This window comes from Danaus plexippus (genome assembly GCF_018135715.1).
Source record: "Danaus plexippus chromosome 13 unlocalized genomic scaffold, MEX_DaPlex mxdp_15, whole genome shotgun sequence".
Lineage (NCBI taxonomy): Eukaryota > Metazoa > Arthropoda > Insecta > Lepidoptera > Nymphalidae > Danaus > Danaus plexippus.
Genome location: NW_026869849.1, coordinates 3,101,172 through 3,127,345, shown reverse-complemented (window position 1 = coordinate 3,127,345; position 26,174 = coordinate 3,101,172). Strand labels below are relative to the sequence as shown.

General features: G+C 31.5%; 2 protein-coding genes across 4 annotated transcripts in view; one reads left to right on the top strand and one right to left on the bottom strand.

The window, feature by feature from the left end:
• LOC116770139 (integrin alpha-PS1) overlaps nucleotides 1–21,193 on the top strand; it is a 46,332-nt gene extending 25,139 nt beyond the window's left edge. The window contains exons 2-17 of one of the 2 annotated variants that reach the window (XM_032661491.2): nucleotides 12,459–12,586; nucleotides 13,074–13,097; nucleotides 14,532–14,649; nucleotides 14,824–14,937; nucleotides 15,250–15,461; nucleotides 15,701–15,926; nucleotides 16,001–16,397; nucleotides 16,470–16,850; nucleotides 17,096–17,291; nucleotides 17,645–17,796; nucleotides 17,918–18,168; nucleotides 18,348–18,450; nucleotides 18,655–18,790; nucleotides 18,921–19,219; nucleotides 19,437–19,658; nucleotides 20,035–21,193. In XM_032661491.2, coding sequence (XP_032517382.2) covers nucleotides 12,459–12,586; nucleotides 13,074–13,097; nucleotides 14,532–14,649; nucleotides 14,824–14,937; nucleotides 15,250–15,461; nucleotides 15,701–15,926; nucleotides 16,001–16,397; nucleotides 16,470–16,850; nucleotides 17,096–17,291; nucleotides 17,645–17,796; nucleotides 17,918–18,168; nucleotides 18,348–18,450; nucleotides 18,655–18,790; nucleotides 18,921–19,219; nucleotides 19,437–19,658; nucleotides 20,035–20,271 — 3,196 coding nt within the window. In that variant the 3' untranslated portion in view covers nucleotides 20,272–21,193. The remainder of the gene's footprint in view (nucleotides 1–12,458; nucleotides 12,587–13,073; nucleotides 13,098–14,531; nucleotides 14,650–14,823; nucleotides 14,938–15,249; nucleotides 15,462–15,700; nucleotides 15,927–16,000; nucleotides 16,398–16,469; nucleotides 16,851–17,095; nucleotides 17,292–17,644; nucleotides 17,797–17,917; nucleotides 18,169–18,347; nucleotides 18,451–18,654; nucleotides 18,791–18,920; nucleotides 19,220–19,436; nucleotides 19,659–20,034) is intronic. The other variant, XM_032661492.2, reaches the window with a different exon arrangement.
• Nucleotides 21,194–21,788: 595 nt separating this feature from the next.
• On the bottom strand, nucleotides 21,789–25,188 carry LOC116770267 (transcription factor 15-like). 2 transcript variants are annotated; one of them, XM_032661675.2, is made up of 4 exons: nucleotides 24,794–25,188; nucleotides 24,133–24,266; nucleotides 22,066–22,153; nucleotides 21,789–21,924 (listed from the first exon to the last, which is right to left on the bottom strand). In XM_032661675.2, exons 1-4 carry the CDS (start codon nucleotides 24,958–24,960, stop codon nucleotides 21,918–21,920), a joined length of 396 nt encoding a protein of 131 aa, XP_032517566.2. In that variant the 5' UTR covers nucleotides 24,961–25,188; the 3' UTR covers nucleotides 21,789–21,917. The 2 variants fall into 2 exon arrangements, with proteins under 2 accessions (XP_032517566.2, XP_061383622.1); XM_061527638.1 differs by having other exon boundaries at nucleotides 24,133–24,263.
• Between the last annotated feature and the right edge of the window lie 986 nt (nucleotides 25,189–26,174).

Genomic DNA, 26,174 nt, shown 5'->3' with positions numbered 1-26,174 from the left:
TCCAGGATTCTCATCAAGTTGTAGTTTAGAAATGAGAGAAATGAAAACACTATTAAAAAGCCAGTTTAAATTTCTAAGTATTTCTAAAATATTCGGCCTCTTTGTCGGTGAAGTTCTAAAAAGAACAATGCACAGATCTTTATTTGATCTGTGTTTTCTTGTTTGATGTTATCGATGTAGTCAACAGAGGCAGAAGCACGAACTCCGATAGAAATACATTTTTCAATGCACGTAATAATTACAATGTTTACTCGCCCGAAGCCATCATTATCGTATTTAATTCAATTGCTATGATTATATTTAGATACAAGAGGCGTAGGTGTTGTTTTAAATATAATTAATGGGAGATCGTGTAGGAAACCACTTAAGATTAAAACGAAAGCGGTTTATCAGAGGCTCCTCTCTAATATATTTTGATTTTTGATAAGTCTTTAAATTTACGGATAAGTGTATTGATACAAATGCGAGCATTCTTTTTTAAAACATTAATATTTAAGGAACCTCTAATTTCATTACGCATTTGCCAATAAGGCTGATTCGTTTAGAGTGTGTTATAACGAAACCAATTAGTTAGTTCGGAGAATTGTTCTAAATTGCAAAACATTAGACTATAACCATGAAAAAATCAAATTAGCAAGTGAATTATTTGTGAATTTCCTATTGTAAATACATTTGTTATTCGTACGAATATCAGAGGCTTTTCATGATTCTATGGAAGACGTGTGTAGGTGCGGCACGCTAGGTGACAACGTTCACAAACATAATAATTCATTAAAATTAAAGCTTTCATAAATTAATCGTAGCGGATAACAAAATATACCTACCATAATATTTTTCACGGTTAACAATAAACATATCGGTTAATAAGTATAAAATTAAAAATTAAGCGTATTAAAAACATTTTGGAATGACAATAAAGGCGTAACAGAAATAATCTTGATAGAGCAAGAGCGGCGCCGCTCTTCCAAGGCGGTGAGATTCAAAGAAATGAGATACACATGTAGCTTGAACAATGTCATGTTACGACTATCGGAGGCTTGTGAATGAACTCTATTCATAGTGATTTTTTAACCACGCTGTAATGTCTAATTCACTTAAACATGTTTTTGAATTTATCTGCATATTTTACTTAAAAGGTTGCCAATAACTTATTGTCAGTGAGGAAACATTGATATTTTTTTTTTAGTCGATTTGAATTTTAGGATTGTTGTTGATTTTGTGTCATATTTAGTTTTTTTAAAATTCGTCAAAGGTTCGATAACATTGACGTATATTTATTTTTAACCCATCTTTATAGATTTCAAAGTCACAGATTATTGACGAGTACAACGTCTATTTTTTCCAAATTGTAAAAAAAAATCAAATAATTTCGTTGGTCATTTTTGCATTTTTATTATTATTGTTTCATCTTGTTTACTGCATGTGATTTTATATGCAAATGATGCACATAAAAATAATATGCAATGTTTGAAATGTTATGTATTGTTTGTTGTGGACATTTTCTTTTTAATCTGCATCGTCATTCTAAATCCTTGCAATGAAATGAATATGAGACTCATAATTTATCTCTAGATTAGCTAATGTTTTAAATATTTCTTATTTATAACAAAAAGTTACCTCTAGTACACCGCTATAGCTTCCATTTCAAGTGTTTAAGAGGTTCCTAGAAGTTCATAAATTAAATAAAACAGATACATCTATTTAAGGTGTTATAATAGTTTCATTTCTGAAGTGGTCTTGAGTGTTATTGGATAGTTCAGCAACAAGCTCAAGTGCTTCCTTTGGAGCTTTAAAAAAATAAGCTTAAGATGAGATCTAATTCCATTCTTATCTTTTCAAATGATAATTTATATATGTATCTATATCTATTTCTGGTTCTGGTTTGCTTCTGATTCTATAATATATCTAACAGTAATCTTTATGTCTATAAGGGATGATAAGACGTTATTCTGACCACCCACTCCGGTATACTATTTCCTCGTACAATCGGTGAAATAAACAATTCATTGTGTGCTGTTGTGATTAGGACCGTATGTTGTCGGCTATTCATATCCGCTTCTTCGTCCATTAGTATAAAGCGGTAACACACTTTTACTACTGTTTATTTGTATACATTATACACCAATCAGTTTAAAAGGATGAAGGATGTAATATATCAAATATGGCACTCCTGATAAAGGGCCATAGAGGTTTTAATATATCTGTCAATTAAAATATGTCTAAAGTTTTACATTCCAGACACGTTGTAAATCAGTTGCGTTTGTTAATTCATTCCGAACTTTCTGCCTCTCAAGCTTGTTTACGTCACGAGACTTCTTGAGAATATCAAAGCGGAATGCATCACGCATGTGCCACCCCACTGCTTCCTCCTGTGACTCATGTGCGGGGTAATAATGAGAGTAATTGCCCCTTTTCTCACAACGTGATTCATTACTGTCGAGACGAGACGCAAAGCGGCTCGACTTTATTTGTTACGCTCACTTTAATTCATGTGTGAATCAACGGTATGATTTTATTCTAAACGATCCAATTGAATTGTGGAATTTTTTAATCGATACGTTACGTTATATAGCGCATCAAAAATAACTCTGTCTGTTTGACATAAACGGAAACGATCGCCAAACAGGCATAATCCACATCCAGACAACAGACGCGGAACTGACATATTTTACCGTTCGTAAAAAAGCGCCAATAGCCAGTTATGAGCTATTTATGTCATTTTCATAGTAGGTTAGCCTTATGTGGCTACAAAGGAGATTTACATGTGTAGAACAGATGCATGGAATTTTTATCTCTATCTCGTTGTAGATGTTTTGATATAACTAGACATAGGTCAAAGGTGGCAAAACAAACGATCTCACCTCTGAACCCATAAACGCTTAATGAGAATCAGATAATTTGCTTATAAGCATGGCACAGCTTTTACTAATTCTGATATTGATTATAATAAACAGTTTTCATATGTTTATAAATAGCTTTGGATGCTAATTTAATTTTATTTGTTTAATAAAAAGACATTGATTACTGGGAAGACTTATGTTCTTATTAATTTAATAAAGCTGAATCTTATTAAACCATATAATAAATTAAAATGAAACCACCAATTTATTAGCCTTTTAAAATGTTTACCATAACTTAATTACATACATTCGGCGCCATGTCCAAATACATTTAATGGCTCTTCAGATTGTTTAAGGCTAGGATGCTCTTTCTAGAGACAAGAGTGTCGTGACTAATGTATTTATAAAATATACACAAGATCTTAATCATGTATAATATGATTGTATGCAAATCCTATGAATTCGATATTATAATAGATATGTATTATATGAATGTAAATTTAATGATAATGATTAGTTTTTCTATCAATGGATGTATGATTTCGCGATGCTCTGTACGTGTTTGAAATAAATAACACCTGACTTTGGATGTCAAATGTGATTTATTACTGAGCTGAGCGTTTATTACTCACAAAAGGTTGTAAATTTTTTAAATTCAGTTAAAACATAGTAAAATTTATGTTATATGCAATCTTTAGGTAAAAAAATATAATTTTCAATTAATTAACGTTATTCTTAAGTTCTTTTAATTTGTGTCACAATAAAACTAAAATGTTCTGATTGTTGCTTGTTTTTATTTCATAACGTGTTCGCCCACGAATTTCAAATAGAGTTCGCTATCGAAAAATAGAAAGTTTTGTACTAAAGGGCCGGCTTTCGTATTTATCTGGGTTAACGTAATCTGCTGATTACACTATCCAACTGGTTAAGAGGTTAGCGGGATCGACCTACTAATTTTATTATACTTATTTACGAGTTGTTCGAAGCGTTTCATGATCTTGCAATCGCATAGTCAAGCGTGTCATAATTTTACTTCGCTAGTCTGGAATTAGTTTGTAAATGTGAGGATATTTAGTATGTCTACCTTACCCGTTATTTACTACTTGGAAATCAATTGTCAAATCAGTGCGGTTTCCATTTGAGGTAGCGGGTAGGTAAAGCGACGTCATTTAAAGGCGTAATACGTACGCGTAAACAAAACTAATGGGAGGCGTTGGTTTCGTAAAAAATTGTTTGGTGTATGATGTAATACTAATATGATAGAAATGGCTAATATTTAAAAAAAAAGTTATAGAGATTTAATAATTTATTCAGGTATTTAAATAATTTAAATTAATTAAATAACAAGACGTTGTGATTATTTTAAACGAAATGTATTTTGCAATATTTGAATAATGATTTTATTTATCTATCTGTTTCGTATGTTTTTTTTTATTAATAAGAATAATATATATATTTATAATGTATTTATATAACTTTTTGTATTGAAAGAATAATTTAATCGATAATATTAGTACTATATTTAAAAAAAAAGTAACTTTTAAATGTTTTATAAGAAATTTATTACTTCTACAGATAAGACCTAGTTTTAATGCAATGTAATGATTGGCAGATTAATGTGCCTTATTTACTTAAACGCTTAACGTGTTCTTAACAGTTGGTAATAATATAAAGGGAGCCGCAAACAGAGCTCAGTGCTGTAGTAACAAATGAAACCAATTAACAAGAGACGTCAATTATCTACGTCGAAGTAAACCAAATACATTAGACTCCCCCACTTCCAAGTAAAAAAATCCTGAAAGTAAAAATTATTTAATATAAGTACGATAAAAAGTACAATAGTAAGAAAATATTTTAAGATAAAAAAAATTATTCACAATGTTTTAAACTTGAACGCAATAAATAAGTTTATATCTGGAATGTTCCTTCCATGCATGTACAGTATTAATTTTATGTTATTAGTATTTATTATTAGTATATGTAGTCGAATTAAATTTTATAACCACAGCATTTACAACTTGAATCCACCTCGATAATATTTGGGACAATGGGTAACACAATACTAAACCCATCTACTTAATTTCGGTTAGACACCTTTGTTGTGTTTTTGTTCGCGGTCATATCCATAAATTATAGGACGGGGCAATGTTGGTATCTTGTAAAAAGTGTACCTGCTATTGTTATGGAAAGCAAGGGACGTGACGAACAATTCTGTCAGAGGATTCGACCTATAGGCCCCTTGAGAGTTCCCTGTACTCATAGAACCCTTATTGAATACAAACAAATACATTTTGAGCTGTTCCACCTGTATTATGAAATCCATTAACTTTTAGAAGGTATGCGCAGAATAAGACATTTGCGAAGGAATGTTCTATGAAATAATCGTAATTAAATTATTATATAGCCTTATATGTGCACGAAGATAATATCTGTAGTAACTTTTGCCGATTACCAAATTAGGTCTCAATTAGCAGTGAAATTCGCTTCGGTCCTAATTCCCTGCCATTTTCTGATGCCGCATTGTCCAGTTGCGGCGGCCAATAAGTTTAAATTTCCTACACAAACATACTCTATAAGGCTTTATGTTGCATTGTAAAACTCGATATCTTACCGAAGCGTCCACTAATTGACAGAAGTTCGTGTCGTGTGTATGTTAAATGTCTTCGTGGTTTGTTATTTTATCGAATATTTTACATGTACAGTAACATAAAGATACAGAAAATATTTGTCTGTTGAAATTTCATCAGTTTATATCTATTTTAATATTTCATGACATTTCATGTAGCTTTTTATTTCATAATTAAATAATAATTGCAAACAGCATATATATATATATAGTATTTGTACCTTATCTGTACAAAAATTAGTGTTCGCTTCCCGATGTAAAAAGATCATCGGTGAATGAATGTTGTATATACGTTACTTAAAATAGAAATAATTTTTATTACGCTATGTAATTTAATGAAAACGCAAGTATGTAATGTTAAGAAAATATCTAGAAACAACAATTTCCATTTATAATTACCGGATATAAGAAACGTAAACTCAAATCCAGATTTATCGATTTTCATTTGAAGTTTATATAACAAGATTCATTATTAAATGGGTTCAAAATATATGCATAGATTATCTAGATACAGTGACCCAATTCACATGTGATCTCTAGACTCTAGGTCAATGAACAGTTTACAATGGCACTCCAAATAATACATTCAATTGATCCTTCCTGTTCGAGTGTTGAGCTCAAGGTTAATAACATAACCGCTTAAAAAGTATACAATAATTTATTTATATAATTTTTAATTAAACATCGGAATGCGAAATCATGTACGTCATTTTAAGCACTCATTTCTCCTATTTGCTACTCTTATCTCAGCTGAATGCAATCTATAAGTTCACATTGCATTTATTTTTAATTCCAATTCCATGCCATTCCAGTTCTAATTGTGATCATGAATCACATCAATGACGTGGGATCTACTCGGGATACTATTTCTGTCATCCGTCCCGCCTTAAGATTATTTTTATTACAACACGTACAGAGTGACATACTTACGGTGGTCTAATATTAGTTCCTCTAACGTGAAATTATTATGAGAATAATGTGAGAAACTTAAATCGTGATTTTTTTATACATGCTGTTCAGAGCTTAGTTAAGTTAAATTGTTACAATAAACACTGTATTGACACACACTGATCGTCAGGCGGTTTGCTGCGTGAGAAAGGCGCGTCTTGCGTAAATATTGAAACTATTTATCTGAAGCCAAAAAGATATGTTCGTATGCCTGGGTATAGCTTTTGGTCATGGTTTGATCGAGGAATGTTTAGGCCATTGGCTTTAAATTAATTGGTGTTTATCCCTTAATTGTAATGTATTACCATTCAGGACCTAAAACAGTTAAATTGGAAGTTGAATCGGCTATACTAACTGGCTAATTAAATTCTCATTTGCCAACTTTTCCCAGTTAAGATTACTGCGACGGAAATAACAAATATATATTATCTCGTAATTCACAAGCAATTCCACTGAATTGTTTTACTACCAACTAAACTCTATGATACTAAGAGTTGCTTTGATCAAAAATTGGAAATAAAATCGCTGCGTGACAATAGTACTTAAAGGGTTTATAAGATTTTTAAGGAAGAGGACATTTACAAGTACATGGAGCGGTTGGACCCCTCTTTTCTATCCCCGTTTTCAACTTTAAGACTTCTCTTGAGTACTTCTCTGTCAGGATTTTCTGCAGATTTACGTGGATCATATACATTAAGATACGGTATCATCTTTGAATATAACTAACAAAAGTATTTGCTGTATTCAAAATATATTAATATTCTATAAGTTTACAAAATAAATCACGTTTATGACCAAAAGTGTTCAGTAATTCAAAGTATTTTAAGATATATTGTGTGCAATTCTTAAAGTTATTTGGCATCTCGACGAATGAAATGTTCAGCTAACAAACTTGATCTTCTGCCCACACCGGGTCGATATCTGACTAATGTGTACCATTGCCTTTTCGAACTGGTTTGTGATAATCTGCGAGTTGCATGCAATGCTATATGCGCCATTATTTGATTTACAACCACTCCTGAGAACCTCTGTCAGGCCTTTTTACGGGATAATCCTATTAGTAGAAATAACTTATGAGCATCAGTTGACTGTTAAGAAATGAGATGATCATTACCTACAATTTTCAGATGTCTCTTTATAAGTACGTAGGTATATAAAGTAATTATTAAAAACAGGGAAAGTAAAGAATTATTTAATTCTTGAATGTTACTCTATAAATTATCGTTTAAAATTAATTTGTTGAAATAAATTTCCTCTGATATTATCTTACAAAGTTTTTTTAATAAGGAAACCCATGTGGTTTTTTATATCAAGCATAAATTTTAAAAAAGGGATTACAACAACAAAACCGTATTGTTAAAAAGTTACCAAAGAGTGTTCTAGATTAAAGATAAATAATAATTTGTTGGATGTCGTGTTAATGCGGCTGTAAATAAAAACTTTTTCGTGTTAGTGGCCAGTCGAACATGAGCAAGTCACGAGACTTATCTCCGCACACCGCTAATGAAAGATCACTCCGAGCGATAATACCGTCTCGCACTTGCTAAGGGCTCCTGTACACGATTTGCCCTTTATATAAAAGGAAATATCAAACGTGGTCGCTTTGTTATCTGATGATATGCAACTTGACGCGATAATTCAATAGAATCTGTAATAGTCTTGAAATTTACTTGAATAGAAAAGAATTTAATCCTTCGGTATTTTGATTCGGTTTGAATGAACTAATCCTGATTTTGGTTTATTTTGCTGTATTCATTATATTTATAGAATTCCTTTATTCGAATGAGTTAAATCACATGGCATGCTTAAGCGAATTGTGAGTCTGAACTGTAACTTTGTATTAATTTACATCAAAATAAATACATTTTTTCATTTTTTTACTTCGCTCTATAAGGAATTGCAATCCTTTGGCTATGAGATAAATGTATAAAATAAAAATCTCTGAATTGAAGGAGAGTTATCATTTTATCTTACATACTGCTGGGTCTTTTCAAGTCTGATATATGGATTCTTACATCTAGAATAACATATGATAATAAACTCGGATCCTTAGTGCTTTTCAACTGGAATGGCAGATGTTCAAATGTGTCAAAGTAACGTAACTTTAAGAACAGCTAAATCATAAACGTTTTCTCAGCCTCCTTCATCATGCCGACATCGGTAATAAATTCTTTATGTCACATACGTTGATGCATAATGGATTTACGCCTGGAGGTGTCATCTCTGAGCGAAGTGAAAGGCCTCTATTGTTTTTCAGCCTGTATGAAGCATTTGATGTATTATAACTCTTTATTTAAACATGGAAGTGTCAAGATTGGCCGTCACTCAAATTATAATTATAGATACTGTTAATTATAATTCACAGTACAAGGGCCGACTGAACGGGGAAAGCTATGGGTTGTGATTAGAAAGGTTTTGAGTGACGTCATTATAACCCACATATTCGCCGCTGATATCCATCAATAGGCTTTTATTTCATTGTTTATTTTAGTTACTAAAGGCCATGTGTTCAAGAGGATACAAACATGCCTTTATATTGCCGAATATCTCGTTAAATCTTAATTCTAAATATTTATATGACGAATACTTAGCATTAAAATGTATGTGGGTATTTATCAACAGTTAGTTGAAAGATAAACTTTATTTACTTTTAAATGTTTATCTTATTGTTGTGTGAGAGAATCTTATAGACGTTACCAACTAATACTTGTTGATGTTGCATATGAAGTATTTTTTTAAGTATTTATGCAAATTAAGGGTAAAACCCAAGAGTGAGAAAATGCCTTATTAATCTTTTTCTTTTTAAGAAAAACGCAGAGTTATACATGTATGTTATATAAGATAATAAAGGACTTATAAATGACATGATTATTATATATATTATAATTTGAAGTCTCAGAATATAAGCTAACTGAATAGAGTTGAAAGATCAAACAGCTATCTGCATTTCATTCAAATAAATATCACATAAATATGCGCCACTTCCAAGTCGTAAATAAAGTTATGACAAATTGTATTCGAATTGCATAAATGCAATTTATATGCGTTTGTGTTCCATATTTACATAATAATTTTCGCCACACACGGAGTACCCGTGCCTCCTTTCTCTTAATAAATTGTTAATCCGTTATGAGACAGAATCATTCAATCAATTCATACAATTTTTATTTTTCAGTAATACACTTTCGTGTATTAAAAATCTTTTTCATTTGAACCTTTATATTATTGTTTCTTTCAGACAACATAATACTATTTTCCCGCGTAAAAAACAAAGCTAGATATTAGAAACATATTTTTTAAATATGTCAGAAGCGAATAATTTAAGTAATAGACAGTTTCCGCTTAAAAGTCAATTATCATCTCATTTTATAAATGTTAATTAAAATAGTCTAAGCGAGTTCAAAATTGGCTCGCGGCTAACATTCCGGGAGTTACATTTGAGTTTTCCTTTTGTGGGTATTGGGCCATAAACTTTCGACAATGGCCCCCGAAAGTGTTTGCGGCGGACCCCCAACGACGGACCTCGCTACCACTCCACCAAAAACAATATTTACGTACTTAAACCAGTAGCGTCATTACGAAAACAATTTAGTCACATGAACATAAAATTTAATCTTCAAACGAACCTGCAAAATTTTCTCACTTATTTCATATTATAATAATAGCATTAAATATAATTATAAAGACGGATTGTTTGAAATATTTTGATTGTAATCAATAGATTAGATAGAAGAAAGTAATATATGGATAGTACGTACGTGTTTACGTTCTCAGCATATCCTTGTGTGCTCACGTACGAAGCGTGTAGGCATTCTCGTATCACGATATGCTTTGATCTCGTCAATTGACTTAATCTAATAGTCTTTCCAATAGATTACTTTTTTATTGGCTACCTCATTTATTTATAAAGACGTTTTATGTAGCGTTGATTTCGACTGTCAATTTTGTTATAGATTGAAATTAATAGCTTGTCATGTTAATTTTAATATATGATTAGTATAAAAAAATATTATTGTTATAGTATTTTGTGCTTAACACATGTGCAAGATTAAAGGTTTAATATGAAATTTAAACTGAAATGCACATTTATTCGAGGCATATTTTATTAGTATTTTGCTTCAGGATTTATTATTTTCCTTTTTTTATTAAAAATTATACAAAATCTATGCGTAATTTTAAATTTCTTAAATTCCTCATATAATATGAAAATAATTTGTTGAGATATAAGAATAAAAATATAAAGATATAATTGATAAAAAAGTATCAAAACTTGCAGTATATTGGTTTAGATTTAATTAAAAGAGGGTTTCTAAGTAAACTGGTTGGTTTTGGAATGGGCACTATTTCACGAAATGCGTTTTTAATGTAATCTTATCTATTTCGTAGTGCAATATGGCACTGCTATCAGCCAATGTCAAGGATTGATAGTGGAGCGATGTAGATTTATCGTTGTTTGCAGGGTGAGGCCTCGACGCTTGAGGTATAACTAGGAGCGGCTTAAGAAACTGCTTCTTATGTTGTGACCAAGTAGCATGTTTTTTTAACCTTCGAAGTCGATCTTTATTAGAAGAATTTTATTAAAATGTCTTTTGGGTTGCTCCGAAAGATATTACAGGCGCATAATACGAAGATTAGTATTAAACTGGAATAAACATTGATGACTAATATAATATATGAGGTGTATTGTTATTTTGATAGAAATGCATTACTATGAAGCGTAGGCGCACTTCGCATTACCCCAATGAGGGCAAGATCGATCGTCGTGATGTGGGCGCTGTACCGTTTCTCATTATGAACCCTTTGTAAATTAAATTGGTCATGGGGAATTGACCGATTACCTTTGCAGTTTGTAAAGTATCACCCACTGGTAACATCCATTCATCCTAATTTTGTTTCGTTCATGTTAGTAATATGTTGAGTGAGGCCGGCGCTTTTAAAATTATTTAGATAAGCTGTTGTAATGACGAGCGAAACAATGTGTACTTAATTGTATCTCGGTTTCTTTATCCCTTCATAAAAGGTTCAACGAACCCGTGTGGGTGTCTAAAACTGAATCGTACAGAATTCACAGATCACAAAGCATGTTCCAGTTGTAATGTTAAATCAGAAATGCACCAATAAAATTTTATGTTCACTGAAATGCTGCGTAATCAGGATTTATGCACATCTAGCGTCGTTTTGGTTTCGTCCTCATAGAATTTCTTTTAAGTATCAAAATAGAATAAAATGAAGACGTAAAGTGTGATTTATGATATGTTAAAAGCATGAGGGTACATAATACAATCATGGACCCCGCTGCGTAAATTAAATGCGGTATACTTTAATGGTTACCGAATTGTCGAACGCGTGACTTATAATTGATTAGCTATGATCGATGGTTCTATAATATAATATTCTAACTTCTCTTTATAATATTCTCATTAATATTACTGCTAATTCATTCACAAAATCTTTGATACACGACAATCTTCTTTGCTGCTACGAGTGACACCTAACGACAATTAAAAGGGATAAAAGGGGAGATAACGCCTGCATGGGACTTGCTTTTTTAATTATATGTGAGTTCTATACAAATGGTTATGTAATTTGTACAAATGACGGTAGACACGCATTATTAACACGGTAATAACTTAAATATAAGGTCAGCGGAACTGATTACTACCCTTTTACTAGATTACAATAATTTGATGATCATTAAATTATACAATTTTATAAATAATAATATCAAATACATTAAAGTAGCAGATTTTAGTCCCATTAATTATGATAAATGTATTTAAGAAAACTTTGCAGTCCAACATTGCATATCTTAAACATAATCACCAGCGTCTAAAATACATCAAAAATGCAATTACTGCAGATATACTTTGTTTAAATATATTGAACCCAAATCTTTTTGTTATACATTAAGCTACAAATGAATTATTTCTTCCTAAATGTGAATAATTTAAAGCCACTTGACACTACGCAACACGATGTGTCCACGTCTATAATGCTATTATTTAAAACAATCATAAATTATCAAATATATTTGTTATTTTCAGGTTGCTAGTCGGTGCTCCTTTGGGTCAAAATTTGCAGCCAAACACAACAAAGTCCGGGGCGCTCTGGAGGTGCAGAGTGAATTCAGCTCCTAGTGACTGCGAACAAATAGTCACGGACGGGAAACGAAGTATGTGGATTTTATGACGCTATAAAACCCTATCAGTCAGATAAGAATTACGGATAAAAATGTGTTCTAATTAATTTATTTAACTTATCCAAATTATATTCAGTTTTGTGAAGTTCAATAAAATGTTAACCGGATCGGAGAGTGATAACTGCTATCAAAAAGCTGGTAATGTCATTGGAAACTTCATGATATCACGTTAAAACTTTACGATTGAGATACTTTGTATATATTACAGTTCATATACATTTTATCGTTGAAATAATAAAAATGCAACTTTGTAAATTATATGCGTTTCATTCATATGTAAATGTAGAATACATTTAAATTAGTTGTAGTTTGTATACAAGCACGAGTTTCACGATGGATATAGTTTACCGTAGAAAAAAACACAAATTTCTAGTTGTAGGAAGGAAACGCTGGAACATATTATTGTTATTGTGACATTTTAATGAAACTGTTGTCTTTTGTCGGTGGTGCCCCAAAACAGCGAAGTACGGCAAGATAAATACGAGTAAGTGAGATGTGGTCTCAATCTCCTTTACATTTAATCATTCGCTCCTTAACTAATATTAACTAATCGCTGTACCTTGAAATACTAATAGCGTCTGCCGTTCCAGCTATGCCCTCGAACATTTAAGCATGCACTAACTGAATGATAAATATTTTATTTTAATTCTCACTGAATAATTTGAAATTTATTTTCTGTTATAAGATCGAAAAAAAAATATGTTTGAAAATAGATTTCAAATAAAATGTAAATAAGCACTAACTGCTTGCACAAGCACAAAATCACAAGCTTCTGCCAGCATAATATAATAGTATGGAATTATAATAAATTTTATTACGTACACGGTAAAAATTTAGAAAATTGGATAATAAATTCGACAATGACCTTATTGTTTATTATACCCCGAGAATTATAATTTCAAATCAGCTTCTTTTCGACACATTAATTGTTGATTTTCACTGAAATATAAAAAATATAAAATTCGATCTATTAGGTAGCACCTAACTAGTTGTATGGGATAACTTATAGAAGTAAATAGCGAAATAGACTAAGGTGACTGGTAAAAAATAACAATAAAATTAAAAATGTAAGAAAATATATCGAGTAGTTTGATTCAATTCGTTCTAAAAACCACTTTATTTGTGGATCTGAAAGCGCCGGCTAACAAAGTAATGAGAAATAGTTAATAAGGCTGCGCCGAATAACAGTACAAATACACTCATATAGTAACAATTAGTCATTATTAATATAAATTAAACCTAATTGGTGTATCAGGTGAATTAACTGTTCGGCCACTGATTAATTGTTGTCAGTATCTCAAAATTAACATAATGTAGTATTCGATAATGACCATTAACCCGAGACCACACGATAAAAACATATATCACGCCGTATGTTTACAGATCACGTTACAGGTTGTTGGAGAAATTCGTCATCTGAGTTTTCTTTATTGTTATATAAAACGCATGCAACACATTTGGTCGATGAAGAATGATAGTTTTATTACTATGTATGCAAAGAATATGTTATTTTGCAAGTTTATATTATTTGCCTCCTAGTTATAAGTCCGCATCATACACGCCTGGATTACAACGCTTTGCATATTTTGCCAACGATCCACAACTTGGTCTGATCTTGGGTTCTTTCATGTCTTCTGAATAAAAATAAGCATTTCTGAGACTATTTGTAATTTAAAGTCACACAATCTATATCGCGTAACCTATGGATTAAGACAAAAAAATGGGTTTTAACGTTTTTTACTCACATTTTGGATTATTAATTTTGTGTCTAATTTATTTTATTGTTTTGTAGCTTTTAGATATGACTTTTATTTACGAGATTAGTCTGGCGAAACTAATTCTCAGTACTCTTTGGTTTGCCGCTTGATTTGCGTTACTATGTTAATATTTGGATTATAATTTCTTTGGCTATATTTAGGTCTTGACTCCTTCCATTTGACTGGGCCTCATCCAGATGAAATAAAGGACGGTCAATGGCTCGGCGTGTCCGTCAGGAGCCAGGGTGCGGGGAAAAAGGCAGTCGTCTGTGCACACAGGTCAATAATATATTTATTTTTATAATTATACACTTAGTTTTTAGTGTAAAATATGCATATAAAAATTTAATTTAATAAAAGGAATATTTAAATATATATTTTTTTATGTACAATAAGCTTCTGTAGACAATAACGAGTAATTGGATGAAGGAAATCTTTATTTCCCGTTTACAGATACATTCGCAAATCTGGAGAATCTCAATTTGGACAAGGGCTCTGTTACACTCTCAGTAATGACCTTCAGCTGATCGACATGTGGGAGCCATGTCGAGGTCGCTCAGTTCAGAGGTAATATTTTATGTTACTATAGTATATGTTTTACTATCACATATTCAAATAGACAAATTACTTATACCAGTACGTGCTGGTTAGATCGTTAGGAGAATTGTGTGAATATCAAATAAATTTTATGATCAAGCCATGTAATTGCGCTGTAATCTTGTATTCAATATCGCATAATATTATATATGTATATAGATACTATAATTAGTAATATCGTTTTTTTATATATTTAAAGTAATGATAATACTTTTTTGACATTGAAACTTGTTTAAAAGCATGTTCTACCTTCGAATATATCCTTCTTTATTGTCATTACAGGGAACACGAAGAATTTGGTTTCTGTCAGGTTGGAACAAGTAGTTCTCTCCTTGAGGATGACACGTTAGTTCTAGGCAGTCCAGGGCCATATACTTGGAGAGGTACCATTTTCACTCAGGATACCAACGATGATTTGCTTGAGCGTGATAATGTTGTCTACATGGCGCCAGTTGAAGATGGAGCCAGCCCAGTCGAGAAGTATAGCTATTTAGGTGAGTGGATTAGTTAGTCCAAAATGAAATTGACTATTATTGATAAATATAATAAAAGTTGTCTCGTAGTCGCTAAATAAATTTATAAGGAACTTATGCAACAATTTTTTCTTTAAAATAATCACGTTTTTACTAATCATTTAATATTGTGAAATCTAATCGTTTACATGATTTGATTACACTTTATTATCTAAAATGTCTTTACAACTAGAAAATGTTTCAAAATAATTTAATTCCAGGTATGTCTGTATCTGGTGCTAATTTCTTCGGCCCGGAGGCATCGTATGCAGCAGGAGCCCCTCGTGCTCATGGTACGGGTCAAGTAGTGCTTTTTAGTAAACGAGTAATTTATGACTGGACCAGAAATGATGTCAATATTCTGAATTTTACTCTGGTCCTCAATGGCGAACAGTTCGGTTCTAGCTTTGGATACGAAGTTGCTTCAGCAGATGTTAACGGCGACGGGTAAATAACATTTTTTCCAGAATGTTTTATTCAAGAAACCAAAGCTTATTTACTGATATTATTTTCTTTTTTAGATTACCAGATCTATTGGTCGGTGCTCCATTCTATTTTTCGCGCGATGCTGGTGGTGCAGTATATGTATACTTAAATGAAAAGCATAATCTTCCTCAAGATTACAGTCTTAAACTAAGTGGCAAGCCTGAATCACAATTTGGTATTGCAATTGCTAATACCGGAGACCTCAATAGAGATGGTTGTGAAGATGTAGCCATAGGCAGTCCGTACGAAGGCAATGGCGTTGTGTACATTCATATGGGAGATAGAAAACTTGGTCTTAAAGCGAAACCAGATCAGGTCATAAGAGCGGAATCCTTACCAACGGTTATGAGGACATTTGGCTATTCTCTATCTGGTGGAATGGACCTTGACGAGAATGGATATCCAGATTTATTAGTCGGTGCTTATGAGAATGTAAGTATCTTAGAAGCTATTTATTGGTCTGATTTTTTAAGGCTGTCACTACATTATGTTTTGATATTCCAGAGTAGCATCGCACTTATCAGAACGAAACCGATAATCGACATAAAGACTTCGATAAAACCATCAAACACTATCATCAATATAGACCCTTCCGTCCAAGGCTGCACAAAAGATCCCAATTCTAATTACACTTGCTTCACTTTCCAAGCGTGCTGTATAATCAAATCTCTGGTACGGTCAACTCAAAGCAACAGTCATGAGTTAAATTACGTCATCGAAGCTGAAACTTTCCCTGGCGGAAGAAAATATTCCAGAGTGTTCTTCGATTCGGAAAAATCTATTATTATCAATAAAACGATACATCTGGGCAAGGATGTTGAAGACTGTAGAGAACATGTCGTGTATTTAAAAAATAATACCAGAGACATTCAGACACCAATCAAAGTATGCATATTGTAATATTATAAATGATTTTGCAGAATCAATTACTAAAACTGTATTAAATAAAATTTAAGCATAATTTTGTATGACAAGTATACTAAATAGTTCTGATAAAGTCAATTAAATTCTGAAAATACCTTTCGGTTTAATGGTTAATCTTTTTTTTATTATATTATTTAAATCTCACGAAACCAATAATGAAATTTCATAATATTTTTTTGTATTCAAATTCAAAAAAATGCTTGCAGTTTCAAGTAACCTACAAGATAGTACAGATCCAACCGAAATACTCAACTATAGGAGAATTACCCAGAATAGATGATTACCCAGTACTGAATGCTACCGCGACATCTTCCTTCAGCGCTAACTTCCTTAACGACTGTGGTTTGGATGGAGTATGCGTTAGTGATCTGGTCGTGGAACCCGTATTACAATTACCTAAAAGTAAATGAATAATACACAAATAGCCTTATACGACACCTGTCTTAACATTTCTCAAAATATGTGTAACCCTTTGGCCTCAAGTAAAGGACTACTCATAAGCACAAAAATGTTGCTTTTATGATTTACTCTTAATAATCCGTAGTGTACTAAATATACTTTTGCGTTTTTTAATTTTGACAACGTGTAAAAATCTTTTTATTGATACTTTGTAATATAAGTATACTTTACTTATATGTTTACACGAGGGAAATGTTGTATTTTATACTGTAGCTAAATATCTATAAATAACTACGCCTCTTATGTTTAACCTTCTTAGATGGTTTTATTTAAATTAGTTAATTTGTAACTTTCAGCCGAGGATGGAAAATCATATGCTTTAACCCTTGGGCAGGAAGAGGAAATAAAACTCTCCATATCAGTGGACAATTATGGTGAATCTGCGTATGAAGCCCAACTGTTCGTCCAACACCATGCCAGTTTGCACTACATTGCTGCGAATATTACAGTTAGTTTTAACTTACTACAACATTATTTAACTGCATGCTCAATTATAAAATAGATATATCTCATGTGCGTGTTGATGCTAATATCTTTGCGTTATTAAAAACAAAATTACATCTATCAAGGGCAAGCACATGATATGCACGAGTGTAAACAAGACGACGGTGTCATGCCTTCTTGAGAATCCGTTCAAGAAGCAACAAGACGGTAATCCACCAATAACGATGCGTTTCGATGCGAGAGCGTTGGAAGATAACGAGCCCTCTGTTATTTTCACTGTTTGGGCAAATTCAACTTCAAAAGCATTACATCCGGAAAAGAAACCGGCACAGGTAGCAGCTCTGGTCATCAAAAACGCTGAATTGCAAATTAAAGGGTAAGGGATATTATATCAGAACTTGTTGCTTGGGTCAAAATTATCATTTCCCTGTTATGGGTGATCATAGATTTACATTTATGACTTAAATAGGTTCAATGATATTTGAATTTTAACACATTTAAAATAAAATATGTGATAATTAAGTTTTATTTATTTTATTTCAATAATATTTTCAGCGCCGCACGACCGGAGCAAGTGTTCTACGGCGGCGAGGTGAAGGGAGAATCTGCCATGACTTACTTTGATGATATCGGCACTAGAGTCGTGCACACATATCAGGTAATTAACGTAGCCTTGAATTGCATTGATTAAAACGCTTTATAACTAGATGAAATAAACATATAAGATATATACATTTTTACTGTTCTTCATTTTTTTTTCTTCTTAAATCGATATTCAATATTTATTTAATTTTTTTAAATATTTGTGATAGTAAAATTTTCTATTTCTATTCTTAACGATGTAATTATTTTCAATTTATAGATATTCAATGAAGGTCCCTGGCGAGTGTCTTTGGTACAGGTTGTGATATCATGGCCTCATCAGGTTGCATCCGAAAACTCGCAGGGGAAATGGTTGCTGTATCCCGAAGATATTCCAACTGTTGATGGAGAAGCAGGTAAAGTTATTAAGAAGGGACTTATTTAGTAAAATCTATGAAAGTCAGACTGTTTTGTCTATTTTTGATGTAATTCAAATGTGATAAGAACGAAGAGCGGTGAAGGTTTTGATAATAAAAGTACTTTTAGGTCAAAGTAATGGAAACTGTTTTATATCGGGTAACGAGATCAATCCCCTAAAACTTACATCACGACCGGGTGGGACTGAGCCATATCTGGAGAACCTTGAAATGGATCCCTTCTTAAGTTCTGGCAAACTCAGCGTCAGTTCAAGCGAGAAAAGTCACAACTTCACTAAAGTTCAGAATCAAATTGTCGGTTATTCTACCAGTGCTGCGAAAAATGTAAGAAGAAAAAGACAAAGCGATATCGTTAAGGCCGAAGCTTACACTGACAAGGATGGACAAAGGAAACACGTTGTAAATATGGTAAGTTTAGCATACTTTTAATAAAAAATAATATTATTCTTCATAGGTATTTACTTATATATACAAATAATTCTACTTCTATTACTTTATAGTCCCCAGAGTCAGCAATATATAAAGAATGAATAGAAGAAAACAAAAATTACTCCTGTCAAATGCAAGAAAATAAAAATTGTCGTTAAAAAGTATCTTTATTAATAATGTTTTTTATAAATTACAGAACTGTCAAAAGAAGAGCGCGAAATGCATACAGTTTCAATGCGTTATATACCGCTTGGGTCGCATGCAGGCGACCACGATCACAGTCCGGGCTCGTCTCTGGAACAGCACGCTGGTGGAGGACTACCCTCGGGTCAGTCACGTCAACATCGCCTCCACCGCCTACATACACATACCAGACAATAACATACACCAGAACAAGATACACGATGACGTCGCTACTGTGAGTATAAGACATTTTAATTTTCTTCCGAACTTAAATATTACGCATCAAGTTGGATATATTTCTGAAGACTATTTAGTTTTTAATAGTTTTGCCTCATTAAAACTATTTAAAAAGATAACGTTTTTAAATATATTTTTAATTATAACCATTTTATAATGCCTTTCAATATGCATTCAGTGCAATCGGTGCTACTATTCAGTTGTTGATCTTTCTGTCTTTTATTACAAGTTTTTAAAGTGAAAATTTTCTACTTCTGTATTTAATATTTCCCTGGGTTTGCAAACGATTCTTATAGAGGTATGGGATTATATTTTAACTTTAAATAATGACGATATTTATAACCGTAATATACATATGTTTCTCATCTTCACAGGTGGAAACAGTTGCCTATCCTGATTTGAAGATCAGTGAACCTTCGGAAGTGCCTTTATGGGTGATCATAGTGTCTGTAATAGTTGGTTTAATAGTTCTAATTCTTCTCATAATTGCTTTATGGAAACTTGGTTTCTTCAAGAGAAGTCGTCCGGATCCAACACTGTCCGGTAACTTAGAAAAGAATAATCACGAGTCCAGTCCGTTCATTGGTCGAGACAGAACCAGTATTCGATAGCCGCTCGCTACTATATTAAATAGACAGCTGGAACTAAACTTTAGCTTAACTATGTACATAGAATATAAACTGTTGTAGAATGTTCTGGATGAAGAGATGGTTTGCATAGTTGTAATATAAAATATCATTTGACTGTGATGTCTTCGTAGAGGAAATATTTTGTCTAAGTATGTGTTACGGCCACATTTTGTTATTGTACGGAACCCGTGTTGTACAAGGTAATTGTTTATTTGCATTTCACTAGTGGGTATTATGATGAAAGTTTATGATTGTTTTATTCTGTAAATATGTACTTGCCTTTATTATTTATGTTAGGTTAATATGAGTGGGGGGAGACGACTAGATTTTTTACTAGTCAGTAAATATAACCTATGTTATAGGTTAGTTTATACACTTAATTAGTTGAGATTTATGAGAGCGCATCTTACTTATGACTGTCTTACTTAAAATTATTGACTTAATATTGAAATTTTAAATATATAGCGGTGTGACAGCAATTTTCACCCGCTTTGTACACATTAGAATGACCACATACGTATGTATATTTTAATTGAAGGTACTTAAAGTGTTACAAATCAAAATTGTCTTACAAATATAAAACGGAAATCATTTTCTTCTAAAATTAGTTTTAATTGTATTCAAAAACTTGTACTTTATTTTATCAATAAAATGTATATCTTAAATGTTGTCTGGTTACGAATGTACATAAAATAAGTAGTATTTATATTAGATTTTGTACTAAAATTTTTATAAAAATTTTGAGCATCGAAATTATTCTAATACTCTTGACTGCCGCGTAAAAATTTAACAATTTAAACCACCTTTTATGTTAGCACTGGTTGTGACTTTTTCTTTACAAAATTTTTAACCTATGTGTAGCGAAGCTTAGTACGCAACTGTTAATAAACGGTGCCATTTTAAACTTTGTGTTTTCTTTCATCGTCCAATGTCTATTTTACAAAATGAAATAAATGTTTTTTATAATATTATGTTAACAATAAATTTTATATTTGCATTTAATTTATATCTAATAGTTATTACTCTCTTGCTGTATACCCAAAGATTATATTAGCATAATAATTGCTTTCTAATAAAATAGTTTAATGAATTTGGGCACACGAGGTTCAAAAACTTCGACTACAGTTTCAAGTAAAACCAAGGCAAGCTGAACTAAAAACATTTTTTTTTGTTTCAATTTATTAATAAAATATCGTGCCCATTTAAAGAATCTCTAAATTATTCCGAAGATTTTGTTATACTTGAAAAAATAATATTTTGTTAAAATCGTTACGAAGATAGCTAATTAATAAAATATAAATATTAAATTGTTATATAAAAATATTTAATTTTTTAAAAAAATGAGATAACATTGAATTTTTTATAAAGAAAAGTATGTTAAAAATACATAAACATTAAAAATAATAAAGTTAAAATGAAATAACATTAAGCTATAAAATAATTTATTTTTTATACTTATAGATACTTCATAACATCAAAAAATAATTCCATGTTTATATCGTAAATATAATATCGTAATGACTTAGCATAACTTATTAGACATAGAATACATAACGAAACATCAGAACAAAAATCTGCAAATCATTTCTTCACTTTATGATAACAACAAAAATCTTTGTTGTTTGAAGTTATTTTCTGAAACAATTGAGACACAAGTGAATATTTATGTTATTTAGTAGCATTAAAAGCATTATTTGTCAAAGAACTATTGTTTTGAATTATTAAAAAAAATTACAAGCGGACGTTAAACAAGATCTGCCTGTATAGACAACTCACTTCTTTTTTAATGTTGACCAACAGAACGTACACAAAGATGTTTTGTATACGGTGTCGGATTTTTTCAAACACGGCTGTTCCATATCCCCTGTGAAAACCTCGCTGGTTAAAGTCTACCAAAAATATTTTCATTTACAATGTTATATAAATTAAACACTATTGTACTCGCCACCAACATGTACTGTATGAGAAACTTGACCTAAATCTAGATGTAGTTTAGTTTGTATTACTATTTTTTTACTATTTTATATACTGTTAATATAAAAAGTTACAAGCAGTTAGATACAAGCAGTTATGTAAAAAGTATATAAATCTTTACATAATTTATCCTAAACATAATTCTATTTAAAAGATAAAGACGAAACCTTTCAGCATAGTATTATAGATGCTTACGTATGTATGTTTAAAGTTTTAATGACATAAAAAGCACTGAACTTATTACCACGTTTCTTAATCTACGTGTCATCAACTTCATATCATCAGTAGTAACAGACCTAGTAAGTTCTTTTCAAATTTGGTTAGGTGGAGAGAGGAGCTTGGACAGTGGAGGTAAGTCATACACATTGGTCGCAAGGCCCAGGCACTGTTGAAGCTCCTCTTCCTAAAATGCGATGGACCCAGCACCCGCACGGTGAACCTATTGAATGCTAAGATGTTTCGTCTCGTCTCTAATTCTTCGTCCACGTCTTTTGCTCAAAGACGTAACTTTTTAGCATTCAATGGATTGGTGCCGGGTCCATCGCGTTGCAAGGAGAGGAGCTTCAACAGAGCCTGGAATTTGCGAAGGTGTAGGTGTAAGGGGCATCTATATAAAGCGCGTTAAAGGCTCCCTTCCTTCATTCGACGCACGTTCCAAGAATCAATCGATGTTAGTTCTTGGCAGATCCAAGTCTTTTAGCAGGTTGTAGAGATTTTGCTGTTATACGTCTCGCTCCCACTTCTACCGTGTACCTAGTCTTAGTTAATTCGTTAATGTTTGTTTACTATGTATTTACGAAATTACAAAATTTAATATTTACGAAAATGTGTGTATAGGCGAGAGTATATGTTTGTAACTCATAAAGTAACTAATTTCTATAAAAACATATTTTCAGTTAGTTACAGCACAAGTTATTATACTGTAATTACATGGTCTACATGTCCAATTAATATTAAATCGGAGAATATTTTCAGTGAATATAAAAGAAGTAAACAAAAAAGAATTAAAAATTAGTACGATATTAAAAATATAATATTTCTCTACGTATGATAATAGTAAGAAGGATAGCTCATCACACTGTTTTAATTCAATCCAAAAACGTTCTTCTGTTTCCGACCACATGGAAATAGTTTCACCTGGTGCATCCTTTTGGAGATCAAACTAAATATTCCTAACTAACATACTATATCCAAAGCCGCATAGTGTGGTTTAAATATATATTTATTACAACAAATTTCTTATTAATATGCCTATTTATATATAATTTTTATTATTAATTCACGATATATTGAAAGTGGTTTTGGAACATTATGATACAGTACCTAATTTTGATGCAAAATATTTATATTTCTTTGGCGGCAATTAACAAAGGATTGATTATAATTTCTAGTGCGTATTAACTGATTAGTATGTGAGGATGTAACAAAGCGACTGGGCAACAACAGCATTGCATTTATCAGATGACATCACTAGCTCAGGTTGTCTTTGTAATTTCTTTGACTACAGACAGTAAACGTTCTGTTTGGAGTCGTTAATGTGTCTCTATGAAATGTTTTTTTACATATTCAACAAAAAAACTCATTGTTGTCATTGAATGTCGTGAACTGAGACAAAATAAAAATGACTGGCTGATTTAGAAGTAGTAATAAACACGCGTTAATAGTGTACAAAGTAGATCCATCGAATTATGTGCCTTTTTGCATATATCTTTCAATAATAATAAAAATATATAATTTGAAAAAGGAGAAAATTTTCTTTATCTTTGATATTATATAAGTATCATTATTTTAAAAATAAAATATCACTATTCGTATATTTAGCTTTGCTTTTAAGGGATTTCTAGGCTGTATATAAAATATTATCCTTACCCGTATACAGTTGATTGTCGAGGTGTGTGATATAACTGCCAGCTAGCCTGAGGATCTCTATTTTGCTAAGTTTGCGATCTGCTGGTTCCGTTGGTATGAGATGTCGGAGAGTATTGAACGCCATGTTTACACTGCTTAGATATTTAATATATTTTGATAACAATAATTAATTTGCAAGAAACTATTAGTGAAATCTTTTTATTAATTATTTTAACGAATTAATGAAACTATTAATTAGGTACATGTATATATCATACTATATTTCTTTTAATTTTAAATGCTATTGAATGTTATAGGCACACGACAGCTAAAATGGCACAAGTAAAATTATATGTTTAACAGGTGTACTTTTCAAACTCTACAGTCTACACTTTTTTAAGATTCTCATATATAAAAATATATATTTATGTGTGTGTATTTTCAAACTGTATATTGCACTGCTATGTTTACTCCTTAAACTACTAGCAGTCCATTAAGTATAATACAAAAAATTGTTCAAAGTAATTAACGGGTTTTTAAATGTAATAATTAGTAAATTTCTTAATATCAACAAATATTTACTATATATAAAGTTTGTTAAAAATTGCAACGTTTGTTAAAAATAAATTAATTTTAAATTGTAACATAATAATAATAAAATTTAATTTGTTGTAATACTAACTTCTGGGTCCTATCTCTTTCCCGCGCATTCGCCTGACATCTTTGTTTTTGCGCAGGCGCATTTGGAGCTTGTGTCACTGAACGAAGCTGCTCCCAAGTTTCTTCATTCATTTGATAGCTTGTATACGTGTCCATGATAAAGTTCAGCTCCCAAGGATACAGTCCCATCGGATGCAGACGTTGAACTAATCCATTTGCTACAAGTTCCGATGTTAAGGAGTCATTTAGGAAGAACAGCGCGCGCCACTGCCTGGCCTCTTAACAGATAATTGTATAAACAGATGGCTGATGAAACAGGCCCGAATTGTAATTATGCTTAGTTAATTAGTTGGATTTGATTTAGAAATATGCCTATATATCTAAACAGCAAATACTTAAAAGGTATTGAGTAATGATGATGCTGGTAGGTAAATAAATAATATATTCTTTTCAGGTGAAAATTACAATGACCATAATAAAAACTATCTGCACTAAATATATTTACAGGAGAATAAACAAGTTAGGTACAATTTGATGATAAATATAATTTAGAACGTTCATATAAAAATTGAAAAAAAAAAATTTTAAATCAAAATTACATAGAAATATAATGAAAACCTCTGCTACAATATTAAAAATACATATTCTTAACCTAAATTTTTTATTATAAATAAATAAATTTACTTACAAACGAACATTATTAAAGACAAATATTATTATAAATCCGTGCCTGTAATTTCGTATGGTTGAGATGTCATCGTGGATGTAAAACGCTGAAGTTCCCCTTTTGTCGCTGTTTGTATTAACAAACTACCACATTAATAATCTTTATGACTCCGATGATTGGACACGACTTGTTTTTTTTTTTTATATATAAGTAAATGTTTTTGTAATCAATTCAAGTGATTTATTCATTTCTATCAACTACCGGTTTAAGCGCAGCTGAACTATCTTTACAGATTGTTTTTATGAATACCATTCGTTATTTGTAGATAAAACTCTTGTAGAACTATGAACGGTCACGAAAAAGTTACTAAACAGATTTTTTAAAACTTTATACATCGGAAGGCATGTTAAAATCAGAAGCATTCAATAAAACCACAACATCTAATTAGCCAGACGAAGCCGCAGCTACAGGTTAGTTTTATAAGTGTAAATAAATCAATATATATTGATTAGGTCCTGTATTATACAGCCGTATGTATCTACATTGAATTTGTCTTTAATTCATCACTTTCAATACTCTCACACAATACAATCTAAACAAGAACATCAATCAAGTGTCTAAGATCGTCTGTCTAATGACATAACAACATTTCAGCTTTACTATCAACATTCGCATCTCGACAGGGATTCGAATTCTTCTAGAATTGGTTCCGTGGGAAAATTTTAATTGGTTAAAT

Excerpts from the sequence above, each read along its gene's own strand:
- LOC116770267 (XM_032661675.2), bottom strand. The coding sequence starts at position 24,960 with ATGGGACTGTATCCTTGGGAGCTGAACTTTATCATGGACACGTATACA. Across the intron at positions 24,267-24,793 it reads GAAAGAGATAGGACCCAGAA|CAGTGTAAACATGGCGTTCA; the intron begins GTTAGTATTACA and ends TAAATATCTAAG. Across the intron at positions 22,154-24,132 it reads CGACAATCAACTGTATACGG|GGGATATGGAACAGCCGTGT; the intron begins GTAAGGATAATA and ends AGGTTTTCACAG.